Consider the following 20,753-nt stretch of genomic DNA (forward strand, 5'->3'; position numbering starts at 1 on the left):
CACGGCTGCCTTTTCCTCGGCTCTCTTTGGAAAATGGACCCACTTGTTCCGGGCCCCTGCGTTCACGACAGCCTCTGCCACACGTCGCACGCACTCGCTCACCGTCGACTGCGACACACGGATCGTCTCCTCGCTCCCAACGGACGCTTGGAAGCTCCCGGTAGCAAAGAAGCGCAGCGCACACAACACTTTCCGCTCAACCGACAGTCCCGTCGCTCGCTCAGCTTCTAGTTCCCCCGCCAGTTCCTCGCACAACAACCGCACCGTTGCCTTCGAGAGGCGAAAACGCCGTCGAAAATGGTCATCCGGCATGTCAAACGCGTCGTCTGGCTCTCCGTGTTCACGTCGGCGAAGAGCCACGGCCATAGCGATCAGAGGGCCGGCCATTTTTTTTATGCCTTCGGAAACAACCCGGCCTCTGGCCGTGCCAAAAATCCGTGCCTTTTGCTCCGCATAATGCGTGCGTCAACGTCACTATGACGATTACAGTTTTTGCGGGTTCCTGACGTCGCGTGATTGACAGACAAAATGGGCGCGGCCCGGTCATTTTCGACCAATGGCTGCGCAGTGATGGGGTTAACCATAGCAAGCTATGTGAAAAGCTTTATGAGTATAAATTCAAAAATTATTATGTGGAATTAGGCCTACTTACACAACAGAGAAGAGTTTGTTGAAATAGATGGCGAGTGCTCCTCTTTCCTCCTGTGTCATCAGGTGTACCTCAGGGGTCGGTTTCGGGTCCAATTTTGTTCCTACTGTATATTAATGGTATCGCAACTGATGTACAGGGTGGTCCTTTATGAAAGGCAACACGCGAGCGCGTGGCCTGCGCCCTGCGGAGGCTGCTTAGAGCGCTAGCATGTGGCAGCAAGGAGAAGCACATCTGCTTGTGGCGTCATCTGTTGGCGGCCAGAATAACCAGGCATGGCCGATAGGCAAGCGCCTGCTAGAATTAGCTTGAATCCCCCCCCTTACCCCCTCCCCGTCCTCGTATGATTGTTGCGCAAGGAGCGGCGCCTGCAGCGCAACGCCTGCTGCTATTAAACTGCGTTGGATATGCAAGTGCACTGGAAACGTGGAAGGGTCAATATAAGCCCGGTAGTTATTAGGTACCCCTGGCGTACCTATATTAATGCGTAAGCATTTTAGGGCTTCTTCCCTCGGAACTTTCTCCGTCCGTCCGTACGTCCGTCCAGATTTTCTGTCTGTACCACGTGACACGATCCACTGCAAACATAGGTATGACTTCCTACGGAGGTGCATATGAGAATGCCTTATAATAATAATAATAATATATGGGGTTTTACGTGCCAAAACCACTTTCTGATTATGAGGCACGCCGTAGTGGAGGACTCCGGAAATTTCGACCACCTGGGGTTCTTTAACGTGCACCTAAATCTAAGAACACGGGTGTTTTCGCATTTCGCCCCCATCGAAATGCGGCCGCCGTGGCCGGGATTCGATCCCGCGACCTCGTGCTCAGCAGCCCAGCACCATAGCCACTGAGCAACCGCGGCGGAATGCCTTATAACTATGCATGACTAATGAGATGTATGATTCTGACTATATAAAATGAATACTGAGAGGTATAAGTGTAAGTAAGGTTAATAAAGACATGAAATTAGTTACCATAAGTTTAGTTAAGTGTAACGGTGATTAATAGAGGATGATTAGGAATACTGAGGCTAATTAAAATCAATTTATGTTAAATTATAAGACTAATCAAAATTTACTAAGGGTAGATCAACCGAGCCTAATCAAGAATGAAGGGCACCTTGAGATTAGCTAGACCTGATTAAGCAATCTTAATTATTAATTACATACATAAACGTCGTCGTCATAATTTTGGCTACGGTTAATTAATTAAGCAAACGTCGTCACTATCAAAATAACGAAGCCCGAATAATAAATAAAAAGATAATTACGCTTATTTACCTAAGCTTACGTTTAACTTGAGTGCACTTCTCTTCTAAACCGCACCGAATCATATGACGTTTATTCATGCTATGGTGGGAGGGGGTAACCAGGGCTCCGTACTGCAAAAATGCATGCAGTAACTCTACTGGAGTTGTCAAAGTGTGCATAAGCCTACCCCCAAATTTAAGTCGGGCCACCCTCAAATTTCAACTTGGCCCACTACCAAATTTGAGTTGGCCCACCTGCAAATTTCTCCAAATTTCAAATTGTTCCACCCCCAAAATTTCAAGTCGGTCCACTCACAAAATTTCAAGATGGCGCACCCCCGAAATTCTAAGCTGGCCCACTCCCAAAATTTTAAGCTCGCTCACCAAGAAATTTATGTTCGCCGACCCCCAAATATATGTTGGTCCAACCCCAAATTTCAAGTTGGCCCACCCTCAAATTTCAAGTTGGCCCACTACCAAATTTTAAGTTGGCCCACCTTCAAAGTTCAGTTGGTCCACTCCCAAAATTTCAAGTTGGCCCACCCCCGAAATTCTAAGCTGGTCCACTCCCAACATTTTAAGCTCGCTCACTGAGAAATTTATGTTGGCCCACCCCCAAATTTCAAGTTGGCCACCCACAAATTTCAAGTTGGCCCACCCTCAAATTTCAACTTGGCCCACTACCAAATTCAAGTTGGCCCACCCTCAAAGTTCAGTTGGCCCACCCCCAAATTTCAAGTTGGCCCACCCCCAAATTTCAAGTTGGCCCACCTCCAAGGTTCAAGTTGGTCCATCCCTAAATATAAATTGACCAACTCCCAAATTTCAAGTTGGCCCACCCCCACATTGCCACTTCACCCACTACCAAATTTTAAGTTGGCCCATCCTGAAATTTCAACTTGGCCCACCCCCAAAGTTCAAGTAGCTCCACCCCTAAATATAAATTGACCTACTCCCAAATTTATGTTGGCCTACACACAAATTTCAATTTGGCCCACACCTACTGTAGGCTTCCCCATGGATTTTCTGTGGACCCTATTATCTGTATTGTTATTCTCTCTAATCGATCTTCTTTTCAACTGTTCCTCATCGCTGATAAAGCTACCAATCATCTACATTTTAAACATTATAATGATTGGATATCGTAACTTCGCAAATAACGCATTTTTGTGCAGATACAAGGCATTACACTTTTCGCGTTTTCGCGTTACACTTACAGATCTTGCGGTACTCGCCGAAGAATGCTGACACATTAAAATACGCTGGGAGTGCTTATTAACTAGCGGGCATATGTTGGTCCTTCCACGTTTCCAATGTGCTGGCATACCTAGTGCGGTTTGCTAGCAGCAGACGCTGCGTTGCAGGCTCCGCCTGTTGGCCATCCACCTGGCGTGGGAGGCAGTCCACAGCCGCTTGCCGCCAGTAGATGGCGCTACAAGCGGGAGTGCTTCGCTTTGCTGCCTGTTGCTGGCGCTCTAAGCAGCCTCCGCAGAGCACAGGCCACGAGCTCGCGTGTTCCCTTTCATAAAGGACCACCCTGTACATCCTATGTTTGAAGCGCGGTTGCTTGCCGATGACTGCCTCTTGTTTTGCCGCGTTAAGTGTGTTTCTGATCAAGAACGACTAAATGATGCTTTATGTCGAATTTATAACTTGTGTGAAAAATGGCATATGCAAATCAATTTTGATAAATCTGTTTGCATGACACCCTATTGAAAAATTTGTGTGAGAAATTGAACGAGATGTATGCATGTCGTACAGATTTGTATGAGAAATTGAACGAGATGTATGCATGTCGCACAGATTTGACGAGAAATGAACGATATGCTATGCATATTAACGACTTCTCGTATAAGATGAGCGAGATCTTTATGATGTGCTACGCACACTTTTACGAAGTGCACGAGATTTATGCGATGTGCGATAAGAATGCGTAGAGAAGTGCACGAGATTTTTGCGATGTGCGATAAGAATGCGTAGAGCTTGTATGACGTGTGCGATGTGCTGTGTAGACCTGACGAGATTATGTATGAGGTGTGTGAGGTGGCATGCGATGTGTACGCACTGTAGTCGTATGAGCAACATGATCTTTGAGGATGACTATGAATTGCATACAAAGTATGTGCACTTAAGTCGTAGTGCATACAAAAGCTCATCAATGACAGCGATATTTATGATGAGTTGTTTGTAGTACATGCAAGAAAGAGCATGATCAATGTGCTGTATGACACTGAACGATTGTGGCACATATTTACCAGAGCAAACGAGATGTTCAGGGTTGAACTTCTGGAATTTCATGCAACGAACACATACAGCCCCATCAAAGCAGGTGTCGGTACTTTTGATGCAATGATTTTCACTTGGGGACATAGTCTCGGATGAACGCTTATGGCGATACTACTGCCTTTGCATAACGCATTCCTCAACCAACCAATAAGCACTGCATATAGCACAATGATATTGTCAAAAGCTATCATCAGAGAATGAATCCCTTGTTCAGAGTAGATCTGCCTAAGATTTTAATGCAATATAGGAGTCGGGTACCATCAAAGTTTCATAATAAAATGCTACATGTTTGTGCACACAATAAAAGAATTTGGCAATGTGATTATAGCGCATTGGAAACACTTCAAACAAGGACGAGTTGGCAAAGGAGTTTATTGCAGGCAGTTTGATCAATGACAGAAGACGCATGCACTTTGTCACATCCTAATAATATTGCTTGCATCAGAGATGTCAGTCAGGGATATTCATGGACTTAATGCGTTGTACAATATCACCGTAGTGTTTAATGATGGAAGTGCACATGCCCAGTGTACAGCAATTATAAACAGTGTGAAAAATGACTTTGGCAGTCATTCCTTGCATCAATGCCTGCAGATAGAATGGACAGAATTGGTTGTGAGTGAGAACACATTGTACCTTGGGATTAGCGAAATAGTTCTGAAAAAGCTTGAAACAACAAAGAAGTTTCATAATCCTTATGGTGATAAAAAATCAGTACAGTGCAAGTTCACGGGAATGAGTATTGGTGCATGTGAGCCAGTGTGTAAGAGCTCGCCTAATAAACAAACAATAAGCATAAGAAATTGTGCTTTTCAGTGAAAAGGTCACTCTGTTTCACGTTCCTTCAACTTTGTAGCTGTCCCGCTTCAGACAGCACATGCACTGTCAGGTTCTCTGTAGATGACACTTTCTTTGAAGCAACATGAAGTACCTCATGGACAAAAGGTTAACAAAAGGTGCTGTCCTGCACCATATTGGACCTTATGTTAACCTTTTGTCCATGAGGTGCCAAGGAAAAATGAGTGGGCAGCTGGAGTACACACTACTTTTACAACAAGGCATTTGCATTACATATATGTCATTTAACAAGCTGTATTATACAATGCATTTATATGTAAAAACAGAATGGTTACATTCAATCACTTCATTGAGAACAATTAAGGTTTGTGCTGGATATAAAAACTGTTCATAGCAATCTGCGACCCAATCAAGTGGCGTTAAAAAGACTAGTGAAGACCACAGATTATTCCACATTAATACTTGAGCACAAATAAGCAGTTGTGTGCATGGATTGAGAGTAAAATTGTATGAACCATTGAAGTGGTGGTCAAACAGCACCGCTGCGCTCTATGTACACTCATTGATATTGAAGAATGGCAATTCCTGAATCCCCATCATGGGTTTTACCTTTTTCTTTTTCATATAATCGTATGTGGTTTTCATTATTTCTTTTCTGTATCATGTCCCCAGCAGCTTTGCGTTCTGTTTAGTGCATGTTCCAGGACATATGGTATTTTACACAAACTGCAAACACGCACACATGTGAACTGGGGAAAGCTGGACAGGTCGATACATTGTCTACTCTTTGGCTGTGCTCTTCAACCAAAGTTTTCAAACATTGTTTGGCATTGCCTATGTTTCCCTAGAAAGAAAGCTAAGTGCATATTCCACCCAACCTTTACTGTGGGGTCGCATTTCTTTGTTGGTGGCACCCAACGTGTAACATGCAAATTTGTAGCTGCAAGTTAACACTTTTACCATTTAGCATGTAGTATGATGTATTACCACCAGGTATGACACTGTACATACAAGGAACTGTTCGCATTCTCTCATCACAGAAAACTTGAGCCAATTGACTTAGTGCTAATGCGCGGGTAACTGCGTTATGTACTATGTTTTCAGCATAGCACAAGTTTTAAAAGTGTGCTTCAGTCCCATGACACAGGTGCAAATGCCACAAATTCCCACAATGCAGGTTTTCTTTATATGCTCAACTTTAAAATTGCTCTGCCATCAAAATGCCCACACGACTGTGGAAACTCTATGTGACTCAAGCAATAACACATTAGAGTTTCCAGAATTGGCCTAGTTCAGACCGCATCATCTCTGGGACCAGCCCAGTTTACTAAGAATGCATCAAGCATTGGCTAGTTTACTCAGCAAGAAACTTGCCAAGTATACTCAGTAAGAAACCGACTGAGCAAACATCCCTTGCAAAAGCCAAAGAAAGCTTTGCGTAAAAATGATGCACTTGGACAGTACAGAAGTTTCAGACAAAGGTACGCCACCACTGGAGAGCTCAGCCGTGCAGTTTGGCCATCATTCCCATGGTCCCTACAATTTTGCTTCAACAGCACATGCTCAATCTTGTTATTGTCATAATACCTGAAAAATTGTGATTCACTGCCATGATCTGGCTTCCAATATGTAGAATATTACCTACCGACCTGGCCGATATATTCTACAGCAAAAACACCCCTGCACTAGTTCAACTAAACACATTACATGTCTCCTAATGCATAGCTTACATACATAAGCTCAGTGCAGTGTTATTAAGAATTTACAGTACTACATGCTTATCAGTGGACAACATGTACCTTATAGTCTGAATTCCTTCAAACTAGTGCAGGCAGTAGGTGTGATTTCAGATTTCCATACGCAACAGAACTATACTGGTGCACCTCTTCCGGGAAGAGGATTTAATTATCGGCCATCAAAGTATTTCTCCAAATATAATGGCTTATAAGTGTGACGGCTCATCGTCAGAAACAGCAATAAGTTTTCACAATGTGGATTACGAAACAAGATACAAAAAGGCTAACTATTGATGAATTAATTAATACTACAAACACTATGTTGCAGTGACTTACTGTACAAGAATACAGTAAGACATCGCTAAACTGTACCTGCTTAAACAGCAGTTTCATTTTAAACGTAGTGAAGTCCCCAACTCAGCGGCTATTCAACATAATCTGTTTTGTATTCGCATAAACCGTTCCAGTTTATTGCGTATGTATTGGTTAACACAGTGTTTGCACTTTTCCTAGCACAATCACGGCGGTAGGTCGGCCAGGCAGAATGAGCCTGAGATCAGAACGGCCTCGAAGCACGAACGCAGAAGCCGCTTGGAAGGGTGAAGCCACACTAACATCAACATTATTTCGGTGCCGAGCCAGATAGTGCTGTGGCATCGTGCAAGCTAGGACTTGCGTCATGCCAAAGTTTGGACAAAAACCAGGTGCTCAGCATAAATGAAAAATTGGAAATTGTTTGTGCGACCGAACGTGGCACAAAGTTGGCGCTGGCACGCGAGAAGGATCTACCGTTCAATATGGTATGTGGCATTTGGAATGCGAAGGAGAAGATGCTCGGCAGTGCTGCTGGGACCGCGAAAAGACGTTGGCTACGAGGTTAAACTTTTTGAGGTTTGTCTTTTCACCATCGTTGCCTCTGTTATTGCTGAAGTGTCCCCTAACGACAGTGATGAGGACGACACAGAAAACGACAGCACGGGCGATTCAGGGCCGACAGTGGCAGAAGATGCGCATTACGTCAGCCTCATGCGAGTGTTTGCCGAGCTTAAAGGAGTTTGATGCTGCTGTCGTCGCTGCTAGGCTGCCGCGGCATCAAACGAATATAACAGACTTTTGTCGTGCAAAATGGATAATACTGCATGTTTTTTGCCCTTTTATTGCACTCTCTCCGAGTTCCGTTTTTGACAGGTAAGTGAGCAATCTCACACTATTTCAGTTTAGCAGTACTACCGTTTAATACATACTTTTTCCAAGCTCCGGCCAACTACGATTTAACAAGGTTTCACTGTACATGTAAATTTAACATTCTCATGTACAGATACTGAGACCTACAAATGCAGGTAACATAAAAGTTAAATATTTAAATTGGCTAGTTGGTTCATGTTTCCAACACAATCTGCTACAAATATGGGACAGGAAAAACAAGTGTACTAACATATGTGCAGTGTTTGTAATACCGTAATTACTGGTCGATACTTCTAAAAAGAAAATGAAGTACGGAAGCAAGGGGTCGGCTTAGATTTGAGTCGGTGGTTTGGCCGCAACTGCCACATACCTATCGCCACCTCACCGTCACAGACTTGTAGCAACATATGCGTGCGCCAAAGTGTTTTCTGGAAGCGATCGTTCAGAGCAGGTTGTCCAAATTTTTTTCAAGTGTTGCGCTGTAGCCTCGTGCCAGCCACTGTGGTGGCACTGACCAAGTGGTGCCACTACACTACAGGCTAATGGCAAAAGGTCGTTTTACACATGGAGAAAACCTCCAACCTCCAAGTACAGCACGAGTTCGGCATGGACGAAAAGAACATGCTACGGTGGCGGAAATGCAACAAGCTTTCCAACTGCAGTGCAGCCCGCATGGGTTTCACTGGACCACAGAGGAGTCAACACCATGAGGTGGAAGATACGGCGTATTCATTAGGGAACAGAGAGAAGCAGGAATGCACATAAGGATGGGGATTATACAGGCAAAGGCAAGGGAGGTCACCAATGCTAGGGGTATCACACAAACCAATTTCAAGCGCAGCAAAGGCTGGGTAATGCGTTTCATGAAATGTTTCGGCTTCAGCCTCAGACAACTAACTGGCTTTCGTGTGCCAGAAACTAGCCAGCGAATTCTGAGGAAAAGCTCATGGCATTCCAGTACTACGTCATTGAAAAATGGCGGCAAAAGAGCTATCAACTGGAGCAGATTGCAAACACTGACCAGACACCGGTGTTCTTCGACATGCACATGGCATATACACAGTAAACGAAGAGTGAAAGAGATCAAGCTTAGGACAGCAGGTTATGGGAAGAAGTGAAAAAGAGCAATGCTGTGCTGTTTTGTTGATGGACGGACACAACACACTACTGGCCAAATAAAAGTTCCCCAGGAATGTTGTTGCGCACGTTCACGAGAAAAGTTCGATGAACAGCGCCACGATGGACTGGGTGAAGACGATTTGAAGCAGCCTGCCCTACAGTGTCAGCGCTGCTGTCGTGGCCGTCACTGTCGCTATCCAATGCACGTTCATGACGATCGCCTCATCAGTTAGAAGCATTTGGTTTCCAAATCTATAGCAGTGTGCCTTCTTTTCACCAGCAACATAGTGCATTGCTTATGATCAGCAGGCAGATCATCCATCTTCCATTTCGGCAGCAACTCATACAAGGCTGAGAAACAACATGGCTAGGAGTGGCTTCGATGCAACAAACAGAGACAAGTACGAGTGACTTAATGCATTAGCAGAACTGGGCAGAATGAGGACCATAGAATAAAGAACCAACAGTGAGGACCCAGCCATAGAGATGGCCCAGCGAGCAATCTGGGAGCAGTGCCGGCAGTGCAGTTGGCGTGGTCCATTTGCGTTTTGGAGTGGCGAGGCACAGAGCTATGGCCGCAGCCCATTCTTGTTCGGAGGGGTGGAAGGGCGACGGCAGAGATGCGCGAGGCTGGTGTGAATCTCTCATGGAGAGAAGCGCGTGGCGGCAGTTGCAGTGGCGAGCAAGCATGCAGCGGCTAGCATTTCACTTTTTTTCTTTTCAAGGATGTCAGATTCCATTACCTTTCAGCACGGACATTCAGCAGCCAGAATTCATCGTTATAACCGATAATGCGGCATGGGGCCACTGGAGAAAGCAGGTTATTTCCCCATACAAAACATACAAAAGTTGACAGTGTAGCAGCTTTTTGTTGTCCTAACCGATATCTTTATAAGTGGGTTGAACTGTAGTGTCACCCTCAATTGCACACTGATTGGCTGGTTGCCAAATCGTCATTGCCAAATCAGCTATATAAAATGAGCACAAAGCATACAATCACAAACTTCAAGCGCACAAGGCAGTCATATTGCCTAGAAACGAGACAACAGCCAGATACGTAGGACGTCGATTGCTACCTCTACATATGTCCACATTCAAGGGGACATCAATGAGTGGACAGGCTTCTGAGAACAATTTGACCCAACTATTCACCTTAACTGATTTGACATGTTCCGCCAAATTTGACTACCTAAAGTGTTTTCTGGCTGGTGATGTCGCAGCAGCAGTCTCTTGTTTGCACGCACTTGAAACATGCTGTGTGCATGCCACCTCACTGTTGAAGGAAAGATTTGGAGATTGAGCAAAGATTATTCAGGACCACTGACGGCACTTTGACATCGTTAGAATGAGAAGTCATACAATGACACACGTGGTCTGCAACGATTGTATGACGCCGCGTAGCTACACATCCATTGCCTTGGCACTCTATGTGTACCAACTCTAATGTATCCAGCTATGCTCATTGATATCGTCCAGCAGGCTCTACTTACGACAAAATTCTCAGCTTCACACGAGGGAAGACAAGTCACACTATGCGGGTACACTTGTGTAATAGTCTTTCTGCAAAAGCCTGCGAGTCACTTTCACCAGCACCTTCGTCAGACACCGAACTAAAATATGTCCTACTGTTTATGCAAGTGGACCTGGAAAGCAGTGAGTAATGCGTGTCACCATCTCAACTACTACAGTAGATCACCATATTGACAGGCAACTTAGTGGTACACCCATGGAATGTAGAAAAAAGATTAAATTAAACAAACAAGGCCAGCCAGTGTAGGCAGAGAAAAAAGTCAGTGGAAGACATCGGTGCTACGTACGCCATGGCTCCCATCAGAGTATGTTCATTCAGTCAAATAAATAGTGCATGCCAGAATGAACAACTATAACTTCATTGTGGAATAAACAAAAGATGTGAATTTGTTCCAAGATAAACTTCGAAAACGCAGACCCATACTGACACTGTACTTATGGGATTCTAACCCACTCAATTTTCACGAGATTAAAGTAACACAATAAAATTACGTATGAATGCAACTCGCCAGATTTATAATAGAAAAATATAGCATGCCCTAAACGATCAGGATCAGAATACGAGACATGTAGAAGTTACCTTCACCAAAGGGAATTTTTTTTTATATATGAGCTTTCGTAATGAAAGTGCTGCATTGTCATTGAAGTTTGGCCTTTATTGGCCACAGATACCAAGCACACAGGGGTGGTAATCTCAAGCAATCACTTTTAGAGAGAATACTGCCTTTCAAGGGCTGTGGTGCTGTGCTGCTAAGCACGAGGTCGCAGCAGCCACATTTTGATAGGGTGGAATGCAAACACGCCCATGTGCCGCATATTCGGGGCACGTTGAATATACCCGAGTGGTAAAAATTAATCCAGAGTCCCTCACTACAGCGCACCTCATATTGAGATCATAGTTTTGGCACGTAACACCCCAGAAGTTAATTCAGATTATATGCAACTCTGCATCTGACTTGTCAAAGTATGCGGCAGCGAGCGTTCTTGCAGATACCGAGCTTTCCACAATGCCACAAACGCTGGTGGCCATACACACAGCTTTTGTTTTATATAAGTTCAGGTTATTTTTGAACGCAGTTTCTCAGAAAAAAACGTGCTAGTTAGATTTCCGTAAATACAGTGACGCAGAGACTTTTGTTTTTGTACTTCAGTTCAATCCCGTTCTACAATGTTGGGCAATGCACATACATACTGCTTGCTTTCAGCCTCAAAGTCTATAAACAAAGCCGGCATTGCAACAGAAGCAGGCTTTAAAACAACACAAGTGTCAACAGGCGACAAAAAACACTCTTGGATGTGAGGAGGAAAACCATCAGCATTTTCACCAATTCCCAGTTTCTGACAAAGCAAGAGAACCACGCCAGAAATGCCGTCAATTACATGCAATATATGGGAAACTATAAAAAATTTCCCAACATGGCTTGCAACGACAGAACAGTCACTTTGCTTTTCTATACTGCTGGCTGTGTATAAGTGTGCCTTCAAAGCTCATTCTTGAATATTCCTCAATTACAGCACATGTTGTGTCCAAGAAATTTTGCACAGATTGCAGTTCCCGCTCGGACAACATAGCTGTAACTGGTGCTCCAAATAAGCATACATTACCAATTCGAGTCACTTTCTTAATAGGAACATTGCCAAGCAGTTTTTCGCAAAACCTCACCACATCATGCGGAAGAGAAAGCAAATGCAGCGCAAGCTCCAGCTCTCCTTCCAGAGTGACTCTCTCCAGTATTTGTGTCGGAGCTCCTTTTGCTGCCTTTACCATCTTTGTGAGCTTCCCATTCCCTGTTTCGAAGGGAAACGCTGAGTTTGCCCAAAGGGGACCCAGATGCTCCACGCTTGACGTCAGATGGCGAAGCTGGTGGACGTTAAAAGTCATGAAGCGAGTCCCATAGAGGTTTGCAGCTCTGCACACAAACGATTCAAGCAGGTGACCTAGAAAAAATAATTGTTTCATGTAAGAGTATTGTTGAAAGAAAGCTTTGAGTAAGCTTGTCAATGCACGTGTAAATTATCACATCTCCAATACTTTCATCCACTTAACGTGTGTCTCTAACAAGGTTTAAATTAGAGCATCCCCATGTATCTAGAGTAAAACTTTACATAATGGGGGACACAGAACAAATACACTCTGACATAGCTTGAGCATCTATTATAGTGCCTGGGGATGTATCTACAATAGTCACATGATAACTGCAGTCAAATACTCAACTTGAGAAAACATCCACCCCTGTTGGCCGTTTCACTATCGTCCTTTCTCTGTCCCTTTTCATGAAATGTATTTCACGCCACAATCAAGCATACCTATGAAATGTGCACAGATTGAGTGTTTTATCTTCCTGCATCGCATTTTGTTTTAGCATTCACAGCAAAAAAAAAAACAGAAAAGAAAACAATGTTGCCATGGTTGTCAATGAGAGTGAAATTGTAATGACTCAGACAGTCTAATTAAAGGCTTCATAAATTTCAGAAGCTATGGCTACCAGAAGAAACCAGCAGTGCACAAAATTAGGATAGTTGGTGTAGCACAGCTTCAGAAGTGCAACAGTGGAACAAAACAAATGCAGTTCAGAGCACATAAAATGCAACTTATTGTAGTGCAGGACCAGATATAAGTCTTTTCTGACTCTTGTTTACTCTCCTATAGAAGTTAGAGTTTGTGCACAATGCTCCCACATCTGTGCGACCTCAAATACCAGACAATACACAGCTGCCAGAAAATCGTGCAAACGAGGCTGCGGGAGCACTTTTTCACTGGGTGCACTGCTGGGTACAGGGACATCGAGGGGAATATGCAGAGTGAATGGACGATCAGAAATGCACCTGCCACAGTGGTATATAGCGTGCTGTATAAGTCATGAAAAAAAAGTAGTGTCAGGAGAAAAGCTTTGCACTAGAGGATGCATTTGTTTTACAAGATTCCATCCAGGGACAGGCACTTTTAGGGCCTTTCACTCTGCTATTTGAGTGAATCAGAAGGCTATATTGCAGAGCAAGGTTGAATTCATTGACAAATCCAAGCCTTTGCCATAATCAGTGTCGCTTTGGGCTTGCTGATTACTTCAGCCTGCAAGTATAGTGGTTAGCTAAGATGGAAAATGACCACCTAGCAAGCTTCCACAGAATTGATTGGCTAAGGCACGTACTATGTGATGCTTTGATGATGCGCAAAAGGTTGTGTAGGGGACAGAGTAGTCTCTGCGCCTCTGCTCTAACCAAAGGGGTGCACATTGTTGCTCTTTGGCTTTTCAGTTTGTGTACAGTAAGTATGTAATGTGTATACTAACATAACATTCGCATCATAAGATTACCCTAAACAATGCTCTCGAAAATTTCGATTTTCGTTTACCTATTTCTAATAATGACACCCCTAACTTTGGTCTGAAGCAGACTTGTGACCAAATGGCCATGCAGTATTTTTTGCCGAGATTAAAAGCTTTTACTCTTGCACACATGTTTAGAGCAAATGCACTTAACAGCTGTCGCTGGGGGCTGCAGGTTTGATGAAGGACCAGCTAACGACTATGACAAGGGAACACTGGCAGCAGGAGAATGGTAATAACAGGCTGAGTGGTAAATACTCTTAAAAATAGAAGCAAGATAGTCTAAATGCAAGTAAACAATTTACCTGCACATTGAAGATCAGTTGGTGAAATTTCACTCTTGAGCAGAGTGAAAATGGCTTCGGCCAGCATTGACATGTGCCTCCAGAACCGCGGCGGCAGCACTCCAAGTACTGTTGGCAGAGAGTAGTAGAGCAGCCAGTTCTTCCACTCGCTCGCCTTCCAGAAGCACCTGTCTGCCAAGGACCGTGGCAGCCGTGTGAAGCAGTGGGGTGGGTAAATACTCAGGAGACGTTTATCCAGCTTGGCTATAGTTGAAGGAGCACCTGCACAAAAATAAGCCGTAGTTACTACCACAAATTCCATCTATGCCATGAAGGGGATGTTTGCCTCACCTGTTACAATACTTGCAATGGTTGGGAATAGTGCAATCATATGCCCAGTTTCTCAAGTACCAAGACTAGATGTTAACCATGTCTTAGTAATAGCCTAGTTTTCACGCAATGCCATGTGGACACAAACACATAAAAAACTACAGACTCCGCATAGTATGCTAGCTGTGGCAAGGCCACAAATATTTATAGCAATCCAAGCATTAGGCATTACTAAAACGACATTTATTAGTGCTTGGTGCATTATAGCCAATGTTGGCTGCTGTGATATGAAACCTATACTATCATCAATTTTCTTAATGCACAGAGAAGCACATTGCCTTTACAGTTATATGACATCCAGAGGCTTGCAGTGATGCCTAACACCGGCAAAAGATGCAGAGAGCGAGTGGGACTATGCTAATCCAGGGACAACCAAATTAGGAAGGCACACTCAGCTTAGACAAAGACACTGCCTCACCAGAACCGGAATTGGCCTCTCTGGTACAGTATTTGGCCACCCCCTCCCTTATGATTCCTACAAATAACCCATGGGCCTCAGTCCCCAGCAGCTACGGAGCACCTGACCGATGCGGTGGTCAACGCAGCAGAGGCTGCTAAGCATCTCTGGGTCTGGAGAGGCCGCCAATGGAAAATGACCCTGTCAACCTTTCACAGCCGGACTCTGTCTAGTGAGGCTAGCTTAGTAGGACTCTTTGAGGAACTGTCACATATTGTTTGGGATATTATCGGCCTTAGTGAGACTAGAACTGGTGACACTTATACGTTGCTGAATAACGGCCATGTCCTCTGCTCTAGAGGTCTCCCAGATAAGAAGCAATACGGGGTAGGATTCCTAATCCATAAGGTCATGGCGGGCAACATTGATGAATTCTACAGCATTAATGAGAGGGTTGCAGTACAAGCCTATGCTCCAACATCCAGTCACAATGATGATGAAGTAGATCGGTTTTATGAAGATGAATTAGCGATGAGAAAAGTTCAAACTCGGTATACTGCAGTAATGGGCAACTTCAATGCAAAAATGGGGAAAAAGCAGGCTGGGGAACAGGCAATTGGAAACTATGGCATCGGTTCTAGGAACGCTAGAGGACAGATGCTGGCAGAATTCACAGAAAGGAATAAGTTTCGAATAATGAACACCTTCCTCAGGAAGCGTAGCAATAAAAAGTGAACCTGGAAAAGCCGTAATAGTGAAACAAGAAGTGAGATTGATTTCATACTGTCTGCCGATCCCAGCATAGTGCAGGATGTAGAAGTGATAGGTAGAATAAAGTGCTGTGGCCATAGGTTAGAAAGGGCTAGGATTCACCTCAATTTGAAGAGAGAAAGAGCAAAATTGGTCAAGAAGAAACAGGTCAACCTAGAGGCAGTAAGGGTAAAAGCAGACAAATTCAGGCTGGTACTTGCAAACAAATATGCAGCCTTAGAACAGAGAGACGCTGACATAGAGGTAATGAATGAAACCGTAATTGGGCTGGATTCAGAGGCAGCAATTGAAGTGGGAGGCAAGGCACCAAGGAAACCAGTAGGCAAGCTCTCCCAAGTAACAAAGGACCTAATAAAGAAACGACAAAGAATGAAAGTGTCGAATTCAAGAGATAAGGTAGAATTCGCGGAACTGTAAAAACTGATCAAGGCGAAAATAAGTGATAGTCTTAACTATAACATGACAAAGACTGAAGAAGCCGTAAAAAACGGACACAGCCTGAAATCAGTGAGAAGGAAACTTGGCATAGGACAAACCAAGATGTATGCACTAAAAGATGAGCAGGGTAATACCATCAGCAATCTTGAAGGTATAGTAAAGGCAGTGGAAGAATTCTGTACTGACCCGTACAGTGCCCAGAGGACTCGGGAGAACTCCATTCAAAACAGTAAAGAACAGAATACAGAAACTTCTATAACTCGCGATGAGCTGAGAAGGGCCTTACAAGACGTGAAACAAGCAAGAGCGCAGCAGGAGAAGATGGAATAATAGTCGATTTAATCAAAGATGGAGGAGACATAACGCTTGGAAAACTGGCGGCTCTTTATACGAGGTGACTATCGACTGCAAGGGTCCCAGAAAACTGGAAGAATGCAAGCATTATACTAATCGACAAAAACGGAGACGTTAATGATGATGAACATGCAGACGCTGGTAATACTGCAATGACGTGTTCAAGTTTCTTTAAGCCACATGCTTACCATAGGTCTTAGAACATGCAAGTCACAGAATATCACGTGAAATTAAAGAAGTACTCACAAAAATATTGGATTGTGTCTTTTCTGTTGAAATAACTAGCCGACAACTCAGCAATCAGCTGTTTTATAACTAGTTCAACCCAGCTCGGCTAAATCTGTCAATTTCGGTTACGTGTACTTCTTACACAAAGGCATTCCTACTGTAGTCTGTAAACATTTCCTTTTCAGTGCTATTTCCAGGCAGGTATCCACAGTGGACCAATTGCAAGTTCTAGTGGGATATTTTTTACAATGCTCCGCACTTCCCAGTATACAGGAATGGTTGATTGCCCCCTTCTTTTTTTCTTTTTCTGCAATTTAGAGCATGGCAAGCGCATTGCATTACATAAGTATTCTGACTTGTGCGCAGGATATGTAATATTTCTAAAAAAAAAAAAAAAGAAATGTTTGTATGTGTGTAACATCAGTACCAGCTAAATCATGTATGTTATAAGGCATACTCTTGTCACATGCACTGCAAGAGCGAATTGTTATTTCCCTTCAAAATTGACTTATCTGAACAAAATATAGAATTCAATTACTCCACTTTAACAAGTGAGCACAGGTACATACCGATGTAGAACGGCTCCTGGGAGTTTGCACTGTCCAGCCAAAACTCGGTAAGCTGCCTTGTCACTCCAAGCAGCACACAGTGCATGTAGTCAACTGCCTGGCTCAACACTGGATTGAACAAATTAAGGTTTATCAGGGGCGATGGACCCTTGATGCCATTCACTGGCATATTCAGCTCAAGGGCAAGCTTCATGTCTCTCAGGACCCCTTCTGTTCTCAGTGCAAAGTCCGTTTGGATGTAACGAGGAGTACCTGCAATGAAGGAAATGCCCATAATTTTTTTTACATACATCTAAAAATACAAATATTTATAGGAAATCCCACAATGTTTATTACAAGTGTGCTCATAGTGACATATTGGTGCTTTGTAGGGTACAACGTAGTAGGTTGCCTGAAATTTACATTAATGTGATGCAGCACCTTATGCATCTCATAGCCCTTCACAAGTTAAACAGTAACAGGTAGTGACATGAAAGCTATGTTGTCAACTGCAAGCAATTTAGTACTTTCAACAAATATGTGCACAGAAATGTGAAGCATATGTTCTTTTTATTCTAGCAAGAATCTGCATAAATATAGAATGCTTGCAGGAGAGTGCCAGCCAATTTGTTCATCGAGTACTTGTCTCCATCGTGCCTTTCCGTCCTTTGTATGCTGTCGCGCCGGGCACATCATGGATTAACAACTAGCCCAACCTCACACCTTGCTTCAGTAGATTTCTAGTTCATCACGTTGCACTGCACCAAGAACAGCCTGAACAAAAAGATTTTAGCATGCTCTAAGTCACCAAAAGGCCTCAGTGCAAACATGCCACTGACCTATATACAGCCCACTTGACATGACTTTGGTGAATCAGCGCACTTGGGAAAAAACACAAGTTCACATGAAAATGAATTATAAAGACATACACATGCACTGATGTATGTCCAAATGTCCAGGAGCAGTCCTTTTTTTCCAAGTGCACTGCTTCACCAAAATCATGGGTACCCAACTAGCCCATCAGTACCTATAAAGTAAGCCCGAATAGATCGGTTTAATCAATACACTAAATGCTACTGCCTCTGTACTGTGCCACCTTTTGTTACAAGCTATTGCCCACAGTGTAAATCGACAATGCAGCACTGTGTCCCCCCACTATAAAGCTGTTGCATAGCAGTTGCACTTCAAATAGGTGAACGCCGGAGCAGAGAGAACTTACACAGCACTCCTCTATGGATGCTGTAAAACACAACATAATGCAGAGCATGCACTGCACTGTCAAAACATGGACCGAACTTTCGCATTCCATAAACTAGCTTATGAAGAAAACCCAATGCAAGGAAGTCGCAAGTATGCTTAGAAGGTATCATCACACAAAGTAAAACATTATAGAAGCCAACGTGAAAACAACTTTGATCTGCAATGTTTGAGTCTAAGACTAGTTATCGTGCCAAGACATTTTCCAACACATCCTTATGACAAAATGGCGTATGGTCACTCAACTAGCGGGCACATCGGAATCAGAGAGAGCTAATAATTCATGAGCAATGTGAAAAACGCCATACCTTCGATTTGTTCTGCACAGGTCAGGCACCAGCAGCAGCCGAACCTTCCATTGAACTGTGTCTGGTTTGTCACTGCTGCACGGGCTGGTGCATCAACTGAACAGCAGATGGAATGAACTTTAGATCTAACCGTTTCTGTTCCATGCTGCCACACAACAGTTCCAACAGCCTGCAATGCCTCCACAAATTTTTCCATAAACACCATCATGTCTGGATGTTTGTGGCCAAACCACAATCCAGCCAGAACAGGGCTTTGGCGGCGCACACCTGGCGGAAGTTCATTTATAGTGAACTGGATGGGCCACACAGACGCTTTCGACGATTTATAAACAGGGCTTCCGTCAGTGTTGAATGTGAGCGTCAAGTCCTTGTGGGATATCTTGCCACTCTAAGACTCTTGTAAAAGGCACCACTGGTGATGTCACTCATTGAATCGCATTGCAATCCTTGCTCTATTTTTTCCATTTGGGCGAACAGAAGGTCCTTAAACTTTGCTATTGACTGACCAATTTGCTGCTTGATGTTCAAGATGCTGAAAAAGCAACCTGCGTTATTCAATAGCGAGACTTTCATATCTGTTTGGCATGCTTGACAGCGCATTGTCTCTGAACTTAGCTGCTCTAGTTGACTTCCGCAAATGTTGCAGTAGTAGTGGCGATTCACGGCCGTATGCATCGTTGGATTCCACAACTTCCTGAGTAGATACTTGCTTCGAGGCAGCATGTCACCTTGAAATCCAAACAATGCTTCGATGAGACGCAACAAACCGTCCACGGTGTCCCAAGGCAGCCCATGCGCAACAACAAAAGCTAGAATCATTACGACTGCAGCAGCTTTTGTTGTTGTGGATCCAGGAAAGGTGCCCGTGCCATACTCGCGCAGAGCCGTTGCGAGCGCTTGGGCAACGTCTATCGGCGGTACTGGGTCGGATTGCCCGCTTTCGTTGCCTTCGTCTGGGGCCGGGCATGCATTGTCAGTCTGACGGCCAGCTGACGATGCGCCGATTTCATCGTCTGAAAGTAGCGGACAGTCGTCAAACGAGCAGGACAGATCAGGCTCGGCAATGTTCGAAGCATGCCCTTGCGCAACCGGCTGTGACATGTGACGCAACCTATAGCGGTGTGTCGATGAGGGAACGTGAAAAGGTTGGCCATCGTGGAGGTACATTTTCCTCTTCCGAGCGGGAGGCTCCATTGATAGGCGCGAAGAGACCACGGTACGGAGTAAGAAAAAGCTAAGCAAAGGAAAGCGTACACAACCGCAGAAGAGCAGAACAAAGCAACTGTCAGGATACGCGTGCACTCACCGCCAAGATTCAGTGTTCGGAATGTAGTCACGTGGCCCCGATTGGTACGTTCGATTCGCCGTCAGTAGGGTGCCTCGATGCCAGCGCCGTCACCACTTGAACCAGTTCGCGAGGTGCTGCACCCTGCCATTCGTTTCAGCGGTGCAGCAATGACGCCCGCAGAACCACGACGTTCGTTTGAAAAAGTGCAGGAAAGGTGCAGGGCTGGTTCGTGATTTTGCTGCACCCGCTCCACGGTCTGCGCCGACTTGGTGCAGGTGCGAAGCAGCGGCGCAGCAGACGACGCGGCAGACGAGCACGATCGAGCACCGTTAAAACCCCGCTTACGCGCGTCTGATGTGTCTGCGCAACTGTGGTGTGCATTTACGCCCCAGAAACCGATCATACCTCCAGTTCAGGACCTCTGAAACTTACGCACACCGTGTACATTCGTCAGACATAGCACAACGCCTACACCGCGTCTGCACCTTTGCATTCGTTTCGAGTGTTTCGCTGAGCCTGAACACACACACACACTATATACAGATATATATATATATATATATATATATATATATATATATATATATATATATATATATATATACA

At 44.3% G+C, this 20,753-nt stretch overlaps 1 protein-coding gene across 1 annotated transcript; it reads right to left on the minus strand.

Moving 5' to 3' along the window:
- Window positions 1–10,650: 10,650 nt before the first annotated feature.
- On the minus strand, window positions 10,651–19,067 carry LOC140219634 (uncharacterized). Its single transcript, XM_072289562.1, has 5 exons — window positions 18,860–19,067; window positions 17,316–17,567; window positions 14,190–14,450; window positions 12,222–12,496; window positions 10,651–10,671 (listed from the first exon to the last, which is right to left on the minus strand). The coding sequence occupies exons 1-5, from the start codon at window positions 19,065–19,067 to the stop codon at window positions 10,651–10,653; spliced, it is 1,017 nt and encodes a 338-aa protein (XP_072145663.1).
- Window positions 19,068–20,753: the final 1,686 nt, after the last annotated feature.

Source organism: Dermacentor andersoni, chromosome 1, assembly GCF_023375885.2.
Source record: "Dermacentor andersoni chromosome 1, qqDerAnde1_hic_scaffold, whole genome shotgun sequence".
Lineage (NCBI taxonomy): Eukaryota > Metazoa > Arthropoda > Arachnida > Ixodida > Ixodidae > Dermacentor > Dermacentor andersoni.

What these genes read in the sequence shown, in the direction of transcription:
- LOC140219634 (XM_072289562.1), bottom strand. Translation starts at nt 19,067, where the DNA reads ATGATGGTGTTTATGGAAAAATTTGTGGAGGCATTGCAGGCTGTTGGA. An exon ending in CTGTGCAGAACAAATCGAAG is followed by an intron (nt 17,568 to 18,859) that starts GTATGGCGTTTT and finishes CCTTCATTGCAG; the next exon opens with GTACTCCTCGTTACATCCAA. An exon ending in CCAGGAGCCGTTCTACATCG is followed by an intron (nt 14,451 to 17,315) that starts GTATGTACCTGT and finishes ATTTTTGTGCAG; the next exon opens with GTGCTCCTTCAACTATAGCC.